We start from the raw sequence: 16829 nt of genomic DNA on the forward strand, positions 1-16829 counted from the left end.
AAAACATGTGCACATTTCGTTCTGTACATTTACCATGCAGATTTCAAGCCACGTGCTAAAATGGATTTAGCTCATGTGCATTTTGCAGCAATGAACCAAAAATGACATTTGAAGGATATTTATCAAAATTGGCGTACCCTTTTTGCTCACCTCAGCCCTTGTAAAGATGGAACTGTAATGTGCTATCTTAAATTGTCTTTTTCATCAATTGTTACAGTTGAAAGAAAACCATGTAAAAACATTCCTCCCTTGGGTTTACCATCTTAGCTTTTCCAATGGTGAAAAAGGCCTTTAGTCTCTTTATCAACATAGAGTTCTTCATAAAAGGACATTTATGGCGCCTTGTTATATTATATAAAAAAAACTGATATTTTAATGAAAACAAAAAAAAGAAGTCACCATACAAATATTTTAAAATGGCATCATAAGTTTTAGACATTGCAACCTGAATTTGTTTTTTACGGCATTTAAATTGATTATTAAAACCAATTTCATCATCACTGCAGGAGAGCAAAGGTTAACACCTATTCCCAAATTAGCCATTGTATGTAAACTGGGGCATCAGTTGCAACATTTTAGATTACTACAAGTTACTCATTTGCTCAATCTTCTGTGGGACAGCACTCTTGCAATTGGCAGTGTTAGCCTTTTGCAATTAACTGGCAAGAACACGTTTGTGCTAAATATATGAAACAAAAAAGACATTTAAAAAAAACAACAAAATACTGCAACAGCAATACAAAGCGAGAGGGAGGCCAATACTTTGTGATCAGAATTTTAAAGTAAAACATGTTACTTCCAACTTTCCAAGTGAAAGGCAACAATTATTTTCTTATGCTTCAGTTTCATAGGCAAAGTGTGTTAAAAGATGGTGCAGGCATCATCCAATAAGTGTATTTAACATGGCAACCCTTTTAATAGTACCGTATTGAAAAACTTCTAAAACCGGCATTTAATCTCTGTATGAGGCAGGTTAAACTATTGAAAGTGCAGAGATAAAGCCAGTAGATGATTCACAATGGTAGAAGTTTAATAGATCTCAAACATGCATATGCTTGAAGACTGGAACAATTGGGGATAACATGTGGATTTTATTCACTATACCAAAAAAAAATTTTTTTTTTAAATAAAAACGGACCTATCAAAACCTAGTGGTTTATTTAATGTGCAGAGCCTATCAGGGCTCTTCAACAAGTTTTCCAAAGGGGGTCAGATCAGAAAACAGTTAAATAGAAGTGCCACAAGCGTATTAACGTTATGAGATACATTTAAAGACTTTACATTTGTTATAGTTAAACATTTTCCAGCTACAACATACATTTACATTATTTTTACTTACAAGTGTGTTTGTGTGAAAAACTGCACGTCACTGCCTACACAATAGGACGATAGCGGGAGCAGAGAGGCCACGATTCATTTGTGCCACTGTAGCATTACCTGAAGATAATATGTCGGCAGTAATCAAGCAGCTGATGGAATGTAAAAGCAAGTTTCATTTTCATTCCCCAAACAAAGTGGTAAAATAAAACCCTCTGGGACACTAACCTCCACCATAAAATGAGGAATGCAGAAGATAGAGGAATAATCCCATAACTGTACCCATTGTGTTTGTTTAATCACATTAAAGCTACCACATTTGAGCGTGCAACAGGGATAGACTTATATGAATTACAAGTATATTGGGTTATGCAACATAGGTTACTATATTTTAAATACTGTAGTTTGTGACCAGTCTTAATGAGGGCTAGTCATGTCAGATATAATTGTGCTATCCTAGCGATCTGTGCAAAATAAGAACATTGCGTGCGTAAATACATACGTGTATAGTATATATAAATACATATGTGAATACGTGCGAGTGCGTGCCTAGAAGTGCACATTATTTTAACAGTGTTTTTTCCAAATCATGCAGGCTGCCTGAGGATATACTGCTAAACTAAAAAATGTTTGCGTGCAAGAATAATGTGTCCCTCATCTTTCAATTTCAGAACATACAATCTCTATATTTGCAGGTTATCACTTATCTCCTTGTGGTTTATAGATAACATTTATGTGCAGCTGCCAGCCTATATTTTTAGATCGTGTGGTCCTTGCTCCATGATAGTACTTTGTTGAATACTGGTCTTGTACAGCACATGCTTGAATGACTACACAATAAATTGTAATTTCATCTCATTTAAGATGCAAGCTCACAGTGCCAGATACACATTTGCCAGTACAGAAACTAGAATGTTAAAGTAAAACTTTACCGCCAACTTTCCAAGTGCACTAAACGCATCATACATATTGTTGAATTGCAAACTGTTCAGCTACAAGAGCACAGAAGAGATTGCTTTCAATGTTCCAAGACGTTTCATTTTTCAACCACAGTAATTTAAACCTACAATATCCAAATTGTTATCAGCGTTCACTAATGTTTGTGTTATTTTTCAGTTTAAATTCTCTAGCAAAATGATCCTTAAACTTTCATTTTATAAAAAGTAAATCAGCAGTTTTATTCAGTCTACTTTCTATGCTATTAATCCCTTACAGGGACAGTGCTGATTCATTGTTCTGTGGCCTCTGAATGGTTTCAAATTCATTCGGAACACAAAACCAGCAACTTTCATTGTTTTACCTGGACCATTCCTGCATAAATCAAATAGCTAAACATAAATAGAACCTCATTTGTGCAAAAAAAAAAAAAAAAGTTTAATATAGTGAAAAGAATTCTCAATTTCATACGTTTGCAAAACAAGGCTGCATTACTAAAAATACAATGATATAAAAACATGTTTTGTGGAAAGTATCTTGCACTTAAACCACTCTGAATGACTACAGCATATTCTGAAGTACCCAGCCTAGCTTTCCCAGCTCTAGATCATTGCCAATACAATACCAACACAACAATGCTTGGGTCAGTAAGGAAATAAGGAGTACATTCATCCATCAAATTAAGTTCATTTAAAATAATTTTAATACAAACTAAATATAAACTATATCAGTTCTTAACATGTAAGACTGACGTAATATACTTTAACAATTTATCAAGTATTGCACAATTTAGATACAAAATTACAATTACATCTCCATTTTATATAGCAAAAATCTTAATTTGTAACAGAAAATACAACTCTGAAAATACAGATATCCCCATATTATGTTTCCAGTGAGGAATATGCTGTTAAACTTTATTTTTTAACTGGTGTCCTAAATTATTTTTACAATTTCAGTAAAAAACAAAAATCTACATTAAGTCGCTTCCGTCACAGATTAGGGTAAAAATCTAGAAAAGCAATCTCATACACTAATATTTCCCAAATATTGTATGGAGTTATACAATTCATGAAAAAAACAAAAACTTAATACCTAATAAATAATAAAAAAGCTGTTAATTCTATATACTGTAAGAGGCAATATTTCTTAACATTTAGTGAAAAGATAGTTTTACATTTCGTTGCCAAAACAAATAAAATAGCATGTGCTTATGCAACCAACCTTGAATGTATGCAAGCTACAAGCCAAGGAAATAAATCTCAGGGAATAAAAATATCACCTTGGGTTCATGCATTCAGCTTGTAAAATACTTTGGGTAGGCAAGCACTGTTACCTCTCTTACTAGTTTGCCATAACCGGCTGGAATTGCTGGTTAGAATACTGCACGTTACTCAAGCTATAATTTAAACCATCCATCAGCGACTTCTCATTAAGACCACCATATGCTGCAAACATATCAAAGGCATTGCTGTATTGTAGTGGCACAAGGCTCAGAGTGTCATCACTAGGGGATCTTATGCTGGCTCTTCCCTGATCTTGAGTGCTCGGGAAGATAAACTCCTGTGCATTCGGAGAAAGAGCAGAGGTCTTCTGCTGTAGATTTGTAAGGCCAAGTCCATATAGAGAGTGCATGGAGGAAGACATTGCACTTTGCTTTAACAAGTTATTGACATTCAAACCAAACTGTGTGGGGGAGCACCGTGCAACCTTATTACGACTATTCTTCATTTTAGTAGAGCCAAACTTTGTGGCAGCAAAAGTGGCTGTTGTGAAGGTTAAGGGGTGATTGGTTCGGGGCATAAATGTTGGGCTTACAGTAGTGGAGTCACCAAAAGGAGGCGATGGAGAGCTGGACACGGATGAGGATTGGTCAGTAATTGGCATAAATACTTGAGCCTCAGGATTAAAACTGTTCTTGATTTCCTTATCCAGTTCTGTTCCATTTTCGTTGTTGTCATCAACATAAAGTACCTTTACCTGTCCTTTTTCACCTATCTGATATGAGACTTCATTTGGATCAATCCATACATTAAGGTCCTGAGGAAGGTTTCTACGTATGTCTTCAATATCCAAACCACTCTCATTTGCTGCCTGTTCTATTACAGGCTCCACCTTTTCCCCTACATGTATACATCTAAATCCTGATCCTTTGTAAGGCCTGTCAGGATACCAGTGGCCTTCATACTTTTTCTTCAAAAGTCTTTCTAGTTCTTCACCAAAGATGTTGACACGCCGCCTGGGAAGTTTATTGTACAGATATGAAATAATAAAATTGAGTGCTACTTGGATCTCAAGCTGCATTGCTGCAACACCAAGGTAATGAACTGGTCGTAAAAAATCCAAAAGCAGTACCAATCCAATACAGGGAATTTAATTTCATTCAAGAGTCAGTCACCCTTATTGTTTCTGTAAAACATAACAGTACAGTTAGACAGTAAAGTTTTGTTTGCAACTATGCATCTTAAACCTTCCAAAGCTTATTGTAGTAAACTCAAGCCAATATTGAACACATCAGCAATTTAGCCAATTATATTCATATGGTGCATTTTGTTTTAGCATTCTAACAGATACATTTATAAAATGAGGTATTTAACCCATTAACATGGTTACTAAACAAAAACCCAGTTTAGAACTAGACTCAAAATTTGAGCAACACCCAAGCACATTAGAGAGCTTGAAATGTATTGATCTAAAGTTAAAAAAAAAATATCAAACTTTACCAACCCTCTTTCTACCAAATCAACATACTCCCCTCCCCCATAACAAAACACAATCCGAATCTGTATAAGACGACCTTTAAACATTTGCCAGATCAGCAAGGGTGGGGTAGACAAGATCAAGGGACAACCAAAGACATTGAATAAAACATGCCAGGCACAAGTTATATATATTGTCTGTAAGGAACACTAGTATATTCCATCCTGGGATTTACACTTTCACAATCATGTCTGTGTGGGTGGGGGGGGAGGGGGGGGAAGAGGATTGGAAATAAGCCAGCACTGCACATTTAATGGCAGAAAAACAAGAAGTTAGGCCAGTCTAATGTCAGTGGCTCAAATATATTCCGACTTATCTAATGTGGGTTTCATGAGGAGAGAAAGTCAACAACAAATAAAAGGCCAAATAAAAATATAATCAGCTTGGGGTCCAATGTGTAATTGCACGCACGCGCTTACACATTGGACCCCAAGTTGAACGGTACCGTTGCGTCTAATGGCACACGCGCGCGGTACCATTGCGTCTAATGGCACACGCGCGCGGTACCATTGCGTCTAATGGCACACGCGCGCGGTACCATTGCGTCTAATGGCACACGCGCGCGGTACCATTGCGTGTAATGGCACACGCGCGCGGTACCATTGCGTGTAATGGCACACGCGCGCGGTACCATTGCGTGTAATGGCACACGCGCGCGGTACCATTGCGTGTAATGGCACACGCGCGCGGTACCATTGCGTGTAATGGCACACGCGCGCGGTACCATTGCGTGTAATGGCACACGCGCGCGGTACCATTGCGTGTAATGGCACACGCGCGCGGTACCATTGCGTGTAATGGCACACGCGCGCGGTACCATTGCGTGTAATGGCACACGCGCGCGGTACCATTGCGTGTAATGGCACACGCGCGCGGTACCATTGCGTGTAATGGCACACGCGCGCGGTACCATTGCGTGTAATGGCACACGCGCGCGGTACCATTGCGTGTAATGGCACACGCGCGCGGTACCATTGCGTGTAACACACAATAATATAAATTACTGGTAAAACAAACATATCCACGTCAACCCCTCACACTAATTACACTGCTTATTATAGTAATAACACTCACTATCGCCCTCAGCACAATCACTCCGGAGCGGACTCCCCACGCAGCGCCGCGGCGTGTACCCGCTGGGCTGGCTTCTCGTGGGTTTAATGGACACTTACTACGACCCGTCCCCTGTCAGTGGAAGATTATTTATACCCAGCCTCCGCCATTCTGCGAGTGAGGAGGCGGGGAGATATGTTCCTTTCTGCCAATCGCAGACCGCTCCGAGGCTCCAACTGCTTTCCGATTGGTCAACATATAATGTCAGTCAGTGATGAAGAAAGGGGAGTGGGAGTTTACGACGACAAGGGTGCTGACGTCACCGTGCGTGCTGCAGGTGACTGGGAAGCTCTCTGCGAGCAGGAGGCGGGGAAATGTTTCCGTCAATCAATGCAACTCACTGCGCAGCTTCAGCCGCTCTCCGATTGGTCGAGGCTTGATGTCAGTCAGTGGACAAGGACGCTGACGTTCTCGTGATCACGGCAGCTGACTGGGGAAACGATCTGCTATTGGTTGATTAAAGCCTCCAATGACCGCGCGTGTTATTAGATGTGGGTTTATTTCTCACAGCTCATTGGTTTCTAGAGTTGTCACTCAATGTGTTAAATGAAGGTTTATTTATAGGCGCTTCCCAGTACTTAGTGACGTCAGGACATGGCAGGAGCTGATAGGTTTACAGGATTTAATCTTTCAGAGGGCCAATGGCTCCTAGACCCAAACTAAACTAACCCCAGTGATGTGGGTACAGGATCCCAGCTGGGTCATTGATACCTAGAAGTATCTTAATGTATTTTTTTTTTTTTTTTGTAAACTTGTTTTTTATTTGAGTTTTCGTTAAGAAAAGTGGGGAATGGGATACAGAACATAAAAAGGATAACATTGTACTTTTTAATTACATACATTTGTATCATATATATATATATATATATCACATTTAGTGGGAAGACAATAATGACATCACTGTTGTGACAGCGTATAAAGTAACTAATAAAAAAAATTAACTTAAAGGACTGGGAAAGGGGAAAAGAAAAAGAAGAAAAAAGAGAGGGGTGAGAGAGGGGAGGGGGAGAGAGAGGTAGAGAGGGGTGGGAGGGGGTGAGAAGGTTGGGTTTGGGGGAAGAGAGAGGGGGAGGTGGAATAGAGGGGTGGGGGGAAGAGAGATGGGGGAGGTGGAATAGAGGGGTGGGGGGTTAGAGGCATGGGAGTTAGAGGGGATGAGAGAAGGTTGGGGGGGAAGAGAGACGGGGAGAGGGGAATAGAGAGGAGGGGGAGAGAGATTAGGGGTGAAGAGAGACGGAGGGAAGGAGATGGGAGAGGGGTGGGGGGGGAGAGTTGGAGGGAGAGAGAGACGGGGGAGAGGGGTGGGGGGGAGAGACGGTGTGGAGAGGGGAAGAGAGATGAGGGGGCAACAGAGACGGAGGGAAGCGGAGAGAGACAGGGGTGGGAGAGAGAGGGGTGGGGGGAGAGAGGGGTGGGGGGAAAGAGGGGTGGGGGGTGAGAGAGGAGTGGGGGAGAGACGGATGGGGGGTGAGCGAGGGATGGGAGAGGGGAGAGGTGGGGGGAGAGAGAGACGGGGGAGGACGGGTGGAGAGGGGAGTAGAGAGATGAGGAGGCAAGAGAGGAAAGGTGAGACGGGGAGGGGGGAGAGTGGGGTGGGCGAGGGGAAAGGGGTGGGGGTGGTGAGCGAGGTGGGGGGAGAAGGGGGGGGGGAGAGAGAGGGTGCAAGCAACCGGCGCTCGGACCAAGCTCCTCTGTGATAATCCTCACATCACCAGCTGACAAATGGCAAATAAAGCAAAGATACGAAGAGGCTCAAAATAAAAAATAATGCTCTTGCATCAAATTTGCTCCAAAGTCGCCCTCGTACATTTATCCTTATATGTGTTTTGTACAACTAAGAAAAACAAACATATTTATGTACAAGTTTAGTTCAAAGAGCACAACACCGAGATATTGAAGTTCTTTTTCTCGGTCCTGTTTGTCTGAAGAGGTTGTAGTGACTGCAGATCAGGTATAATTTTCCAGTTTTTGAGAAACAATTTAAACAGTTGTGTCTGAAACAATAGTGTCAAATGTGTCCCAATATTGCACTCAGTGTGTTGTGCAAATGTTGTAATTTGTACTAAATGTTTAGTATCAGACTAACGATGTGTAAGATGTTGCCTTTGTGACGATTGGTTTCCTGAGAATCTCTCTAATTCTGGAGGCTCACAGTAAGGTGAGGTTTGCATGTGCTGCTGGTGCGAGAATAGGCTGCAGTACCCTGAAAATGTCACAGGGAGAACAGCGCTGTTACTGCCCAATTTGGCGAATGTACTGTATTTCAGTAAACATATTAACTCCTCCTTCCCCCCTCTCCCAGGTGTGGCAAAGGCTCCACACTATACTATAAGTGTACGTTAGCCGGAAAACCCTTATTTATTGTATCAGTGTGTACTCATGTTATTATTCATTTTTATATAAGATTAACTCACCACAAACTGCAACAATATTGTAGCACTTTATTTGTAAATAATAAGTAACTAAATTACATAAAATCTGACTTGAACATTGCTGCATTTCTATATTTTATCGCTTGATGGAACTGTATTGAGATCTATAGGGAATAACACAACTAGCTCAACCCTCATAAAACAGGTCATTTTGTTAAATGGTACTGCTGAAGAAGAAAAATGCTTATTAAAGTTGGTCACCAGATTTTGAAAGTATATAAAGTGATTTGTTTGAACCTGGTTTGCTAGCCTTAAATACAGGTAGGGTACCTGATGTATAATCCCTGTGATGCTAGATACATTTCAATAAGAGCCCAATTTCCCATGCTACTGGGAAAATCTTTAAAACATTTTTTTATTGAATTAGTAAAAATAAAACATTTTGTTTTTTTTCTATAAGTTTTGTGCTTATTGGAATTATTAGAATTAAAGCAATGTGAATTACTTATTTATTGTGAAATATTTACTTATATTTTCAAAATAACACTCATGATTGAATATTTTTTAACCACGAGCATGTAATTTTGCAATGTTATATTGTTATCAGTATGTTAGATGTGAAGCTATCTTGTTAAAACAAGGTCTGTCGGTCAATGTTGCTGAAGTCCTAAACAGGCTGGTGTCGTTCTTGAGAACCAGTTCCAATTCTTGGAAGTCTTGTAGTCTTGCAACATCTTTGTCCTCCAAAAGAAAAAAAGTAAACATGCATATTAAACAAACAGATTGAATGACTTTTTCTTAACCTGTAATAAATGCCTTAGCAAAACATCAGCCCTGTATGTATTCATTCTTTTCTCCGTAAAGATGTAGCCAACGTTACTGCAATCCGTGACCCGCCTCCTCCTGCAGCATTGTGGCGTCAAATGATGCTGTGATGCCACGTCTCCATGACAACGCATTTCCATGACAACGCAGCGCCATATGACATCACGTTGCCGTGGCAACATATTGCCATGCGACATCGCTTCATCAAATGAAGTGTAGCGTGGCATGAAAGAGAAGGTAAGAACGCTCTCCCCCGGCAATCAGTGGGGAAGAGAGTGAGGCCTCTGTATATGTGGGGGGGGGAGGGGCGCAAGGAAATTTTCTGCCCCAAAATGTTGCCGGCCTAATGGGAAACAATGGCTGCTTTTCTCGTTCCCGCTGCACTGTGGGTTGCAATAACGTTAGCTAGCTAAATCTACAGGTAATGTTCTCTCCTACAGTTTATCATCAATGTGCTATACCCCAAAACAGTTTGTTTAAATGGGCTAAAAAAACATAGTGAGTGCCCAAGTTAAAGAAATTCTAATCATGTTCCAAAATGTGGCAAAGTTTGTTGGATCTCATTGTAAAAAGTTTTAATACTACAACAGTATTTATGCTCTAAACATCAAGTCAGTGCTTTTTAATTTAGTTTAAAAGACGTTTGTAGATAGGTATACGACGTACCTAGCATCACACTTCCAGATGTCGAAAGGATCTTTTGCTAAAGGTATACTAAATGTTTCTGAAAATATTTTTAGAAAAACATTAAATGGGGTCCTACTCAATGTAATTTTGTTACATTGTAACTTTGTAAACTACTTTGTAGAATGTAGTTGTTCTTTGATAGCTCTTCTGCTTTTTGAACATGGTTATAAAAACTGCATCTAGTACAGTATCCCTCCTGATCACTTGCTTAACATAATTGGATGATGGGTATAGAAGGCGTTTGTACATATTACAGTATTTAGCCCTCTTGATAGAGCCCAATCATCTGTACTTATGATTCGATAATGTATAATAATACTTGATTGCATTATAATGTGTGCAGTAGTTTTGTCAATTTGTCATCTTTATATTGCAGAGTAAATGAGTACTTCAGTATTAGGCAATACTTTTTTTATTTGGACTAACAATTGATATTATATGACAAGCTTTCACGAGTTCTACTCTCTTCCATCTTTACATATAATTCACAAGTGTCCATTTGCCACACCTTGCATCTCCACCTACAGCCTTATAGCTACCTGGCCATGTTTAATACCAATAAAAACTCTTGCCAAGTACTGCCCAGGAAAATTCTCCTTTTTTGTTTAGTTTCTACATTTTGAACTGTGAAATGTTGGGAAAATTTATTTTTCCGCCTGTCACACTATCTCCTACAGTACTTACTTTTTTTGAAATAATTTTTTAATCTGTTCCTGTTCTATATATTGGTGGAAAGCTCATCAAAAGTAATTTACTCTAAAAACTCTCACCACCCTGCCAAAGCTTTAGGCCAGATCCACAAAGCATTAAGTTAACGCCTCATTAAGTGCTAACGGTATCTTCAGTAATGTAGTGTTAAGTGCTGTTTTCAGCCGTAACGGGCTCTTGCATTAGTATAATGGACGTTAGTGCTAATATGTAAAATATGTATTATTCCCTGTAAAAATGCCTACCCATAGAGCCCCATTATAGTTAAAAGAAAAAGATATAAGTGCACAACTATAGTTAACCTCTATTGTACTCGTAACCCATAAACACCTCTGTGATATATTATTAAATAATCAACAACCTCTGAATGTTGAGTTTGGCGTCTGCAGCCGTTAAGTATGTAGAGGCTCAGCACCCCTAAATAGCAGTGAGACAGAAAAAACAGCGCAAACACAATAGTGAAGTACTTTCAAAAAAGTGTATAAAACATAAAAGAATATATATCTGCGAACATCAGGTTAAAAGTTTACAGGCATGTAATGCACTCAGGCAGAAGTTACCAACACCGCTCGCCGTGGAGAAAAGGAACACTCTGGTACTCAGTCCCTCAGATTAGGTAGCTGGGTAAGCAGGGTGGGTGTCAGGATACAGGTCAATCGGCTAGTTCTTAAATCCAATATTCTCCTTCCAGTTCGTAGCCCTCCGATCAGCTGGTCCGTGAGGTCAGGAGAAAAGAAGGAAAATCTGCAGGGGCAGCCGATGATGCACTCCCGCCTGCTATGCAGTTCCTCAATACAGCTTCACGACACGCCGTCAGAGGACGGCTGTCAAGCCGAGATGACGTAGCTCGAAATCCCAATGGGTAATAGAAGCAGTGACTAAAAGCCACCCAAAGTATATTCAAGAGTCACTCGTTCCGCCTCGTAGTTCCAACCGGTTTCGTGGTCTGAAAACCACTTCATCAGGGATTCCTGATGTTTTATACACTTTTTTGAAAGTACTTCACTATTGTGTTTGCGCTGGTTTTTCTGTCTCACCCCCATTATAGGTAATAAGGAATTTAATAATATATTAATTAGGTCATACAGAAAAAGCGAAATTTATTCCATCCAGACCCTGAAATATGGGTTTTAGAGAGGGGCGAGGGAGAGAAAGAGGTGAGACAGACATATTTTAGTAGAGTCTCAATTAATATCTTTATAACCTCAAACCTCCCTCCAAATAACATATAGAAAGACACCTGTGCTAAAAAAGGTAAAAGGCCATTTAAAAGTATATTTAAATAACTCATACCCCACACCTCCTAAAAGATTTCCATAAGACCTATACTGACAAGCCTATGGCCCCTTGTAATGAATTAGATACTGGTGTCAGGATCAGGGCCGCCAACAAGGGGTGGAGAGTCGGGAAAAGTGTTTCGGACACGGTGGCTGCAGGGAGCCCAGCCAGGTGGTATTGGAAGTTAACCGGCTGCCGGTCTTTTTTGCCCGGCTGCCGGCCCTCTAGTTGTCCCCGGACCCTAGCTCTCCAAAGCTGCGGGTCCCCCTCACTGACAATGTCCCTCACCAAGCCACTTACGCTGGCGCGTCGAGTCTCTCTGATGTCGGCGCATGCTAGAAGCAAGCTGAGCCAAGCTTCCAGCTAGCACCAGCATGAGAGACGAGGCATGGTGCGCACCAGCGTGGGACAGTGTCAGTGAGGGAGGCCCGCAGCTGGGGACCGCCAGGGTCCGGCGACTACTAGAGGACTGGCAGCTGGGCAAAAAAGTAGGGCTCGACTGCTTTGTCCAGCCGCCGGGCACCAGCTCACACCAGTTGCGGGCCTCCCTCACTGTCCCACGCAGAGCCTGTAAGGAATCGGGCAACACGTACTTTGCGGTGTGTTCCCTCCTTACCTGCTGCTGCTGCCGCCGTGGCCACTGTTCCTGCAAATGCGCTCCCCCGCTCTCATTACAGAGCGCGCGCGCACCCGCAGCTCTTCTAGCTGCCGCATGGAACCTGGTCCCGCCTCCCGCACGTGTGGCGTGCACACGCAATGACGTGCAACGATCCCCAGCTGCGTGGCAAGTCTCTCTTCCCTGCTTTGTTGCCTGCAGCCTATCCCAGCTCGGCTGGGGCCGCGCCTCCGCTCCGCCCCCTGTCCCCATTGGCCTGTCCTGCCTTTAAATACTTCCTGCTTCCTCCTCTGCTTTGCTCAGCATAATCCTATGTAGCCTTGTGAACCTCACTTTGTTTGTTTGTTTGTTTGTGCAGTGCTCTGTCTCCTTTGCAGTTAACCTCTTTTGTACCGACTCGGCTTGTTTGTGAACCCTTCTGGATTTTGGACTTTGGCATACCCTCGACTACGGCGATCTCTCCTACCCTTGAACACGGCATACGGACTCGGACTACGCTGCTCTCTCCAATCCCAGACCACGGTTTACGGGCCCCTACTATCCTGTCTTCTCCAATCCCGGAACTCGGCAAGTATACCGCATCTCCTACACTCTCCAACCCAGACCCTGCTACGCTAAACTATCCGCCTTCCAGGCACGCATCCGCTGCTGCGGGTGTGTGGTGTTATACCTTCCCACCTCAGTGCCGGGGTCTTGTCTTGTTTGTGGGCAGTGCGAGCGTTACAGTGCGTCGGCCTGGAGCGGGACAGTGGGGGAGGCCCGGTGTGGGACAGTGAGGGAGGGAGGCAGGACCGCACAGCATGGGAGAGGGGGGAAGTGCGGCAAGATGCCAGCAGCAGCTGGGGCAACAGAAGCCTGAAACAATCCCCAAGGTAGATAAGTTGGTATTTTTTGTATGTATTTTGGGTGGGACTTTTTTGTATTTGGGCAGTTTTTTTCCTCGATATTTTATGCTATAAATTTTGTTGGGGAGGGCCGGGGGGAGGGAATGAGCGTGAGGAGAAGAGATTGAGGGAGCATAATTGAGAGAGTGGGGTAATTGATGGAGGGAGTGGGGAGAGAGGGGGTGTAAGAGGGAGTGAGGGGGCAAGAAATAAATTGGAAGAGGGGGGGGGGGGTGGAACAGAGGAAGGAGCTCGTGAGGTGTGAAATGGGGAGGGGACTCGCAAGACCGCTGACACTGGGGGATGGTCGTAACTAGTCCTGGGCCTCGGGAAATCTGTTTGCGCCCTGGTCAGGCCCAAGAGTGTCAGAACCCACAACTTCTGCTATTAAAGGCAGCAGCTCTAGCATTGAACTATCTCAGATCCTGGATAGATCCCCTGGGATATCCTTAAAACCTGACATGTTTGAGGGGTCTTGAGGACTCGAGTTGGGAACCCCTGCTTTAGACAGTAGCACAAGTACAAATTGAACGGCAGCACATGCGTAGAGAAATAGCAATGACCCTAAAATTAGTCCATGCATGGTTAAAAGATAGTGAGTAGTTCAAACAGAACAATAACAATCACCCCCGATCCAAAATCGGCACCCAGAAGCAAAAAGAATCCCTGTACTGATGCATACAATTACATAAAAACAAACATTGCCATGGATCCATTAATTCCACACAATCACAGCAGACATTTGCCACTTTGGAGGCTTTGAAAGATTTTATTGCAGTACAGGTTTGACCTTACCTTCCTAAGCATAGTGTTTGGTAGTTTTCTCATTTTATCCACGTGTTCTGGATTAACATTTAGTTCATAACAACACACTCGAAGAAGTTCTTGGTAAGTAAGCTCTTGTCTATCCATTTCAACTTCAATGAAGTCATTCTCCCCAGGAGCACTATTCTGAATTCTCACTTTAAGGACCAATTCTGCACAAAAATAAGAAGCACAGAAGCCAGAAAATACAGTCAATGATGAAGATCAACAGTATTAATAGGCATATATAACTAAACTAGGCTTGTGGAACATAATTAATATTAAACAAAGACATTTCGAAATTAGTTTACATGTCCTAGTATATTTTTACAACTTAAGTAAATTAAAACATTATCAATACCCTTAAATCCCCTGTATTTATATGATGCTGGATAAATGCCTGTAGTCCTTTATAATCAACCATCGGTGGTAGATTAACTGGCTTAGACTTGAATTGCAGTTAATGCAGATAAGCGCCGATACCTGTTACCAGAGCTCTGTGAATCCCCTTCTATCTGTCCAAATTTGATTTTACATGTGCAAAACTTCACTAACTCTTTCAGACTTAGGCCAAAAGAGGAGAGTATTGTGTGTATGAGGAGAGGGCGGTATTGTGTCTATTGAGGAGAGAGCGGTATTATGTGTGTATGAGGAGAGGGCGGTATTATGTGTATGAGGAGAGGGCGGTATTATGTGTATTGAGGAGAGGGCGGTATTATGTGTATTGAGGAGAGGGCGGTATTATGTGTATTGGGGAGAGGGCGGTATTATGTGTATTGAGGAGAGGGCGGTATTATGTGTATTGAGGAGAGGGCGGTATTATGTGTATGAGGAGAGGGCGGTATTATGTGTATGAGGAGAGGGGGGTATTATGTGTATGAGGAGAGGGGGGTATTATGTGTATTGAGGAGAGGGCGGTATTATGTGTATGAGGAGAGGGGGGTATTATGTGTATTGAGGAGAAGGCGGTATTATGTGTATTGAGGAGAGGGCGGTATTATGTGTATGAGGAGAGGGCGGTATTATGTGTATGAGGAGAGGGCGGTATTATGTGTATTGAGGAGAGGGCGGTATTATGTGTATTGAGGAGAGAGCGGTATTATGTGTATTGAGGAGAGAGCGGTATTATGTGTATTGAGGAGAGAGCGGTATTATGTGTATTGAGGAGAGAGCGAGACGAAAAATTTAGGGGCGGCAAAAAGGTATGGGCCTAAGGGCGGCAAAATTGTAAATCCGCCGCTGTTTAGAGCATAATATAGTATTTCTTTCCATATAGGAATTTACCTTTTATGTTAGACGGAAAAGTACCAGTAAAGAAAAATGGCTGGAATACTTGCATAGGTCCAGTGTGAACACCACTGTGCGGTAAGTTAGGTGGCACAGATGAAAACATACTCCGGCTTTGTGAGATTGAGGGTTGGCAAATGGGACCATTTTGAACTGGCGAGGGTGTACATTCTGGTGGAATCTGCATGTCTCCATTAAAAAATAGAGCAGGGAACGGGTCTTCCTTCTTTGATGAGGTAGATATGCAAATATTTTCCATTCCATTTGCTAGCAAAGGGAAACTGGTTGCAGATTGAGATGGACAGAATGAGTTAGTATTTTCAATATATGATACTGCTGTGGTATCTTCCTTGTTAGTAGTTTCCCTATTAATACCATATGGAAAAGGTGGATTTGCTAAATAATTTGGAACAAATGGTAACTCGGAGTCAGGTTTTACATTTTCAGTTGCAAATTCTTCCACTGTAAAAAAAGAAAATCCAAAATAGTTAATTAAAAAGTGGTACAGTATTCATATATTATAAGGCTACGTCCCCGCTAGCGCTGAGCGGGCGGCACTTACTTACATATATAGATATATGTAAGTCCCCGCTCACGCTGTGTGCGCGGGCACACGCTCACCCGCGCTCAGGTAAACAAAAGAAATCTAACTTTCCAGTGCGCTCAACTACCCGCAATGCCCCCTCCACCCCCCCGCACACGCGCATAAATGCAGGATACCCGGCGCTCATTCTTGGAGTGCTCTCCAAGCATGAGCGCGCCCAGCACCAGCAGGGACTCAGCCTTACACACACAGCTAGCTACACCAAGCAAATAATGGATGGAGCAGATGAAACACTCCATTATTTAAGCCAATATTATACAATAGATATTATTCATTAAATAATACCACATTTTGTGCATGCGTCAAATGTAAAAAAATAAATGTTTTTCCTAATGTAATGCAAATTGTTTGCCAGAGAAGTTTACACTTCTGCAGACTTGCCTGATTTTTCTAATGCAAATAAAAGATAAAGTGGCGCACAGTGACACATAATTAATATATCACATTATAATCGGTCATGTAACTCCTCGCTAACTTGCACTATTGCCACTCAGTAGATCAGAATCTGTTGCAAATGGTGTCGACCTGGTTGATAATGGTGAAGGTCAAGCCAATGGCATCTGAGCTTACAGGGTTGCTCCTGGTGGCAACGCCCCTACTCACTACATATCAGACCGGCCAATAACCATCGCACCCTG

At 42.1% G+C, this 16829-nt stretch overlaps 2 protein-coding genes and 1 long non-coding RNA gene across 4 annotated transcripts in view; 1 reads left to right on the forward strand and 2 right to left on the reverse strand.

Moving 5' to 3' along the window:
• Positions 1-1009: 1009 nt before the first annotated feature.
• On the reverse strand, positions 1010-6429 carry TOB1 (transducer of ERBB2, 1). The gene is made up of 2 exons (XM_075579578.1): positions 6088-6429; positions 1010-4662 (listed from the first exon to the last, which is right to left on the reverse strand). The coding sequence occupies exon 2, from the start codon at positions 4555-4557 to the stop codon at positions 3598-3600; it is 960 nt and encodes a 319-aa protein (XP_075435693.1). The 5' UTR covers positions 4558-4662; positions 6088-6429; the 3' UTR covers positions 1010-3597.
• Positions 6430-7855: 1426 nt separating this feature from the next.
• Positions 7856-11696, forward strand: LOC142472536 (uncharacterized). Its single transcript, XR_012789755.1, has 3 exons — positions 7856-8077; positions 9363-9560; positions 11410-11696. It is a non-coding gene; the product is annotated as an uncharacterized LOC142472536 (long non-coding RNA).
• Positions 8551-16829, reverse strand: part of ANKRD40 (ankyrin repeat domain 40) — a 30941-nt gene continuing 22662 nt past the window's right edge. For both annotated transcript variants that reach the window (XM_075579584.1, XM_075579583.1), the window contains exons 4-6: positions 15585-16049; positions 14292-14473; positions 8551-9239 (exon numbers count right to left, since the gene is read on the reverse strand). In XM_075579584.1, the coding sequence (XP_075435699.1) occupies positions 9102-9239; positions 14292-14473; positions 15585-16049 (785 nt within the window). In that variant the 3' untranslated portion in view covers positions 8551-9101. The remainder of the gene's footprint in view (positions 9240-14291; positions 14474-15584; positions 16050-16829) is intronic.

Source organism: Ascaphus truei, chromosome 22, assembly GCF_040206685.1.
Source record: "Ascaphus truei isolate aAscTru1 chromosome 22, aAscTru1.hap1, whole genome shotgun sequence".
NCBI classification, from domain to species: Eukaryota; Metazoa; Chordata; class Amphibia; order Anura; family Ascaphidae; genus Ascaphus; species Ascaphus truei.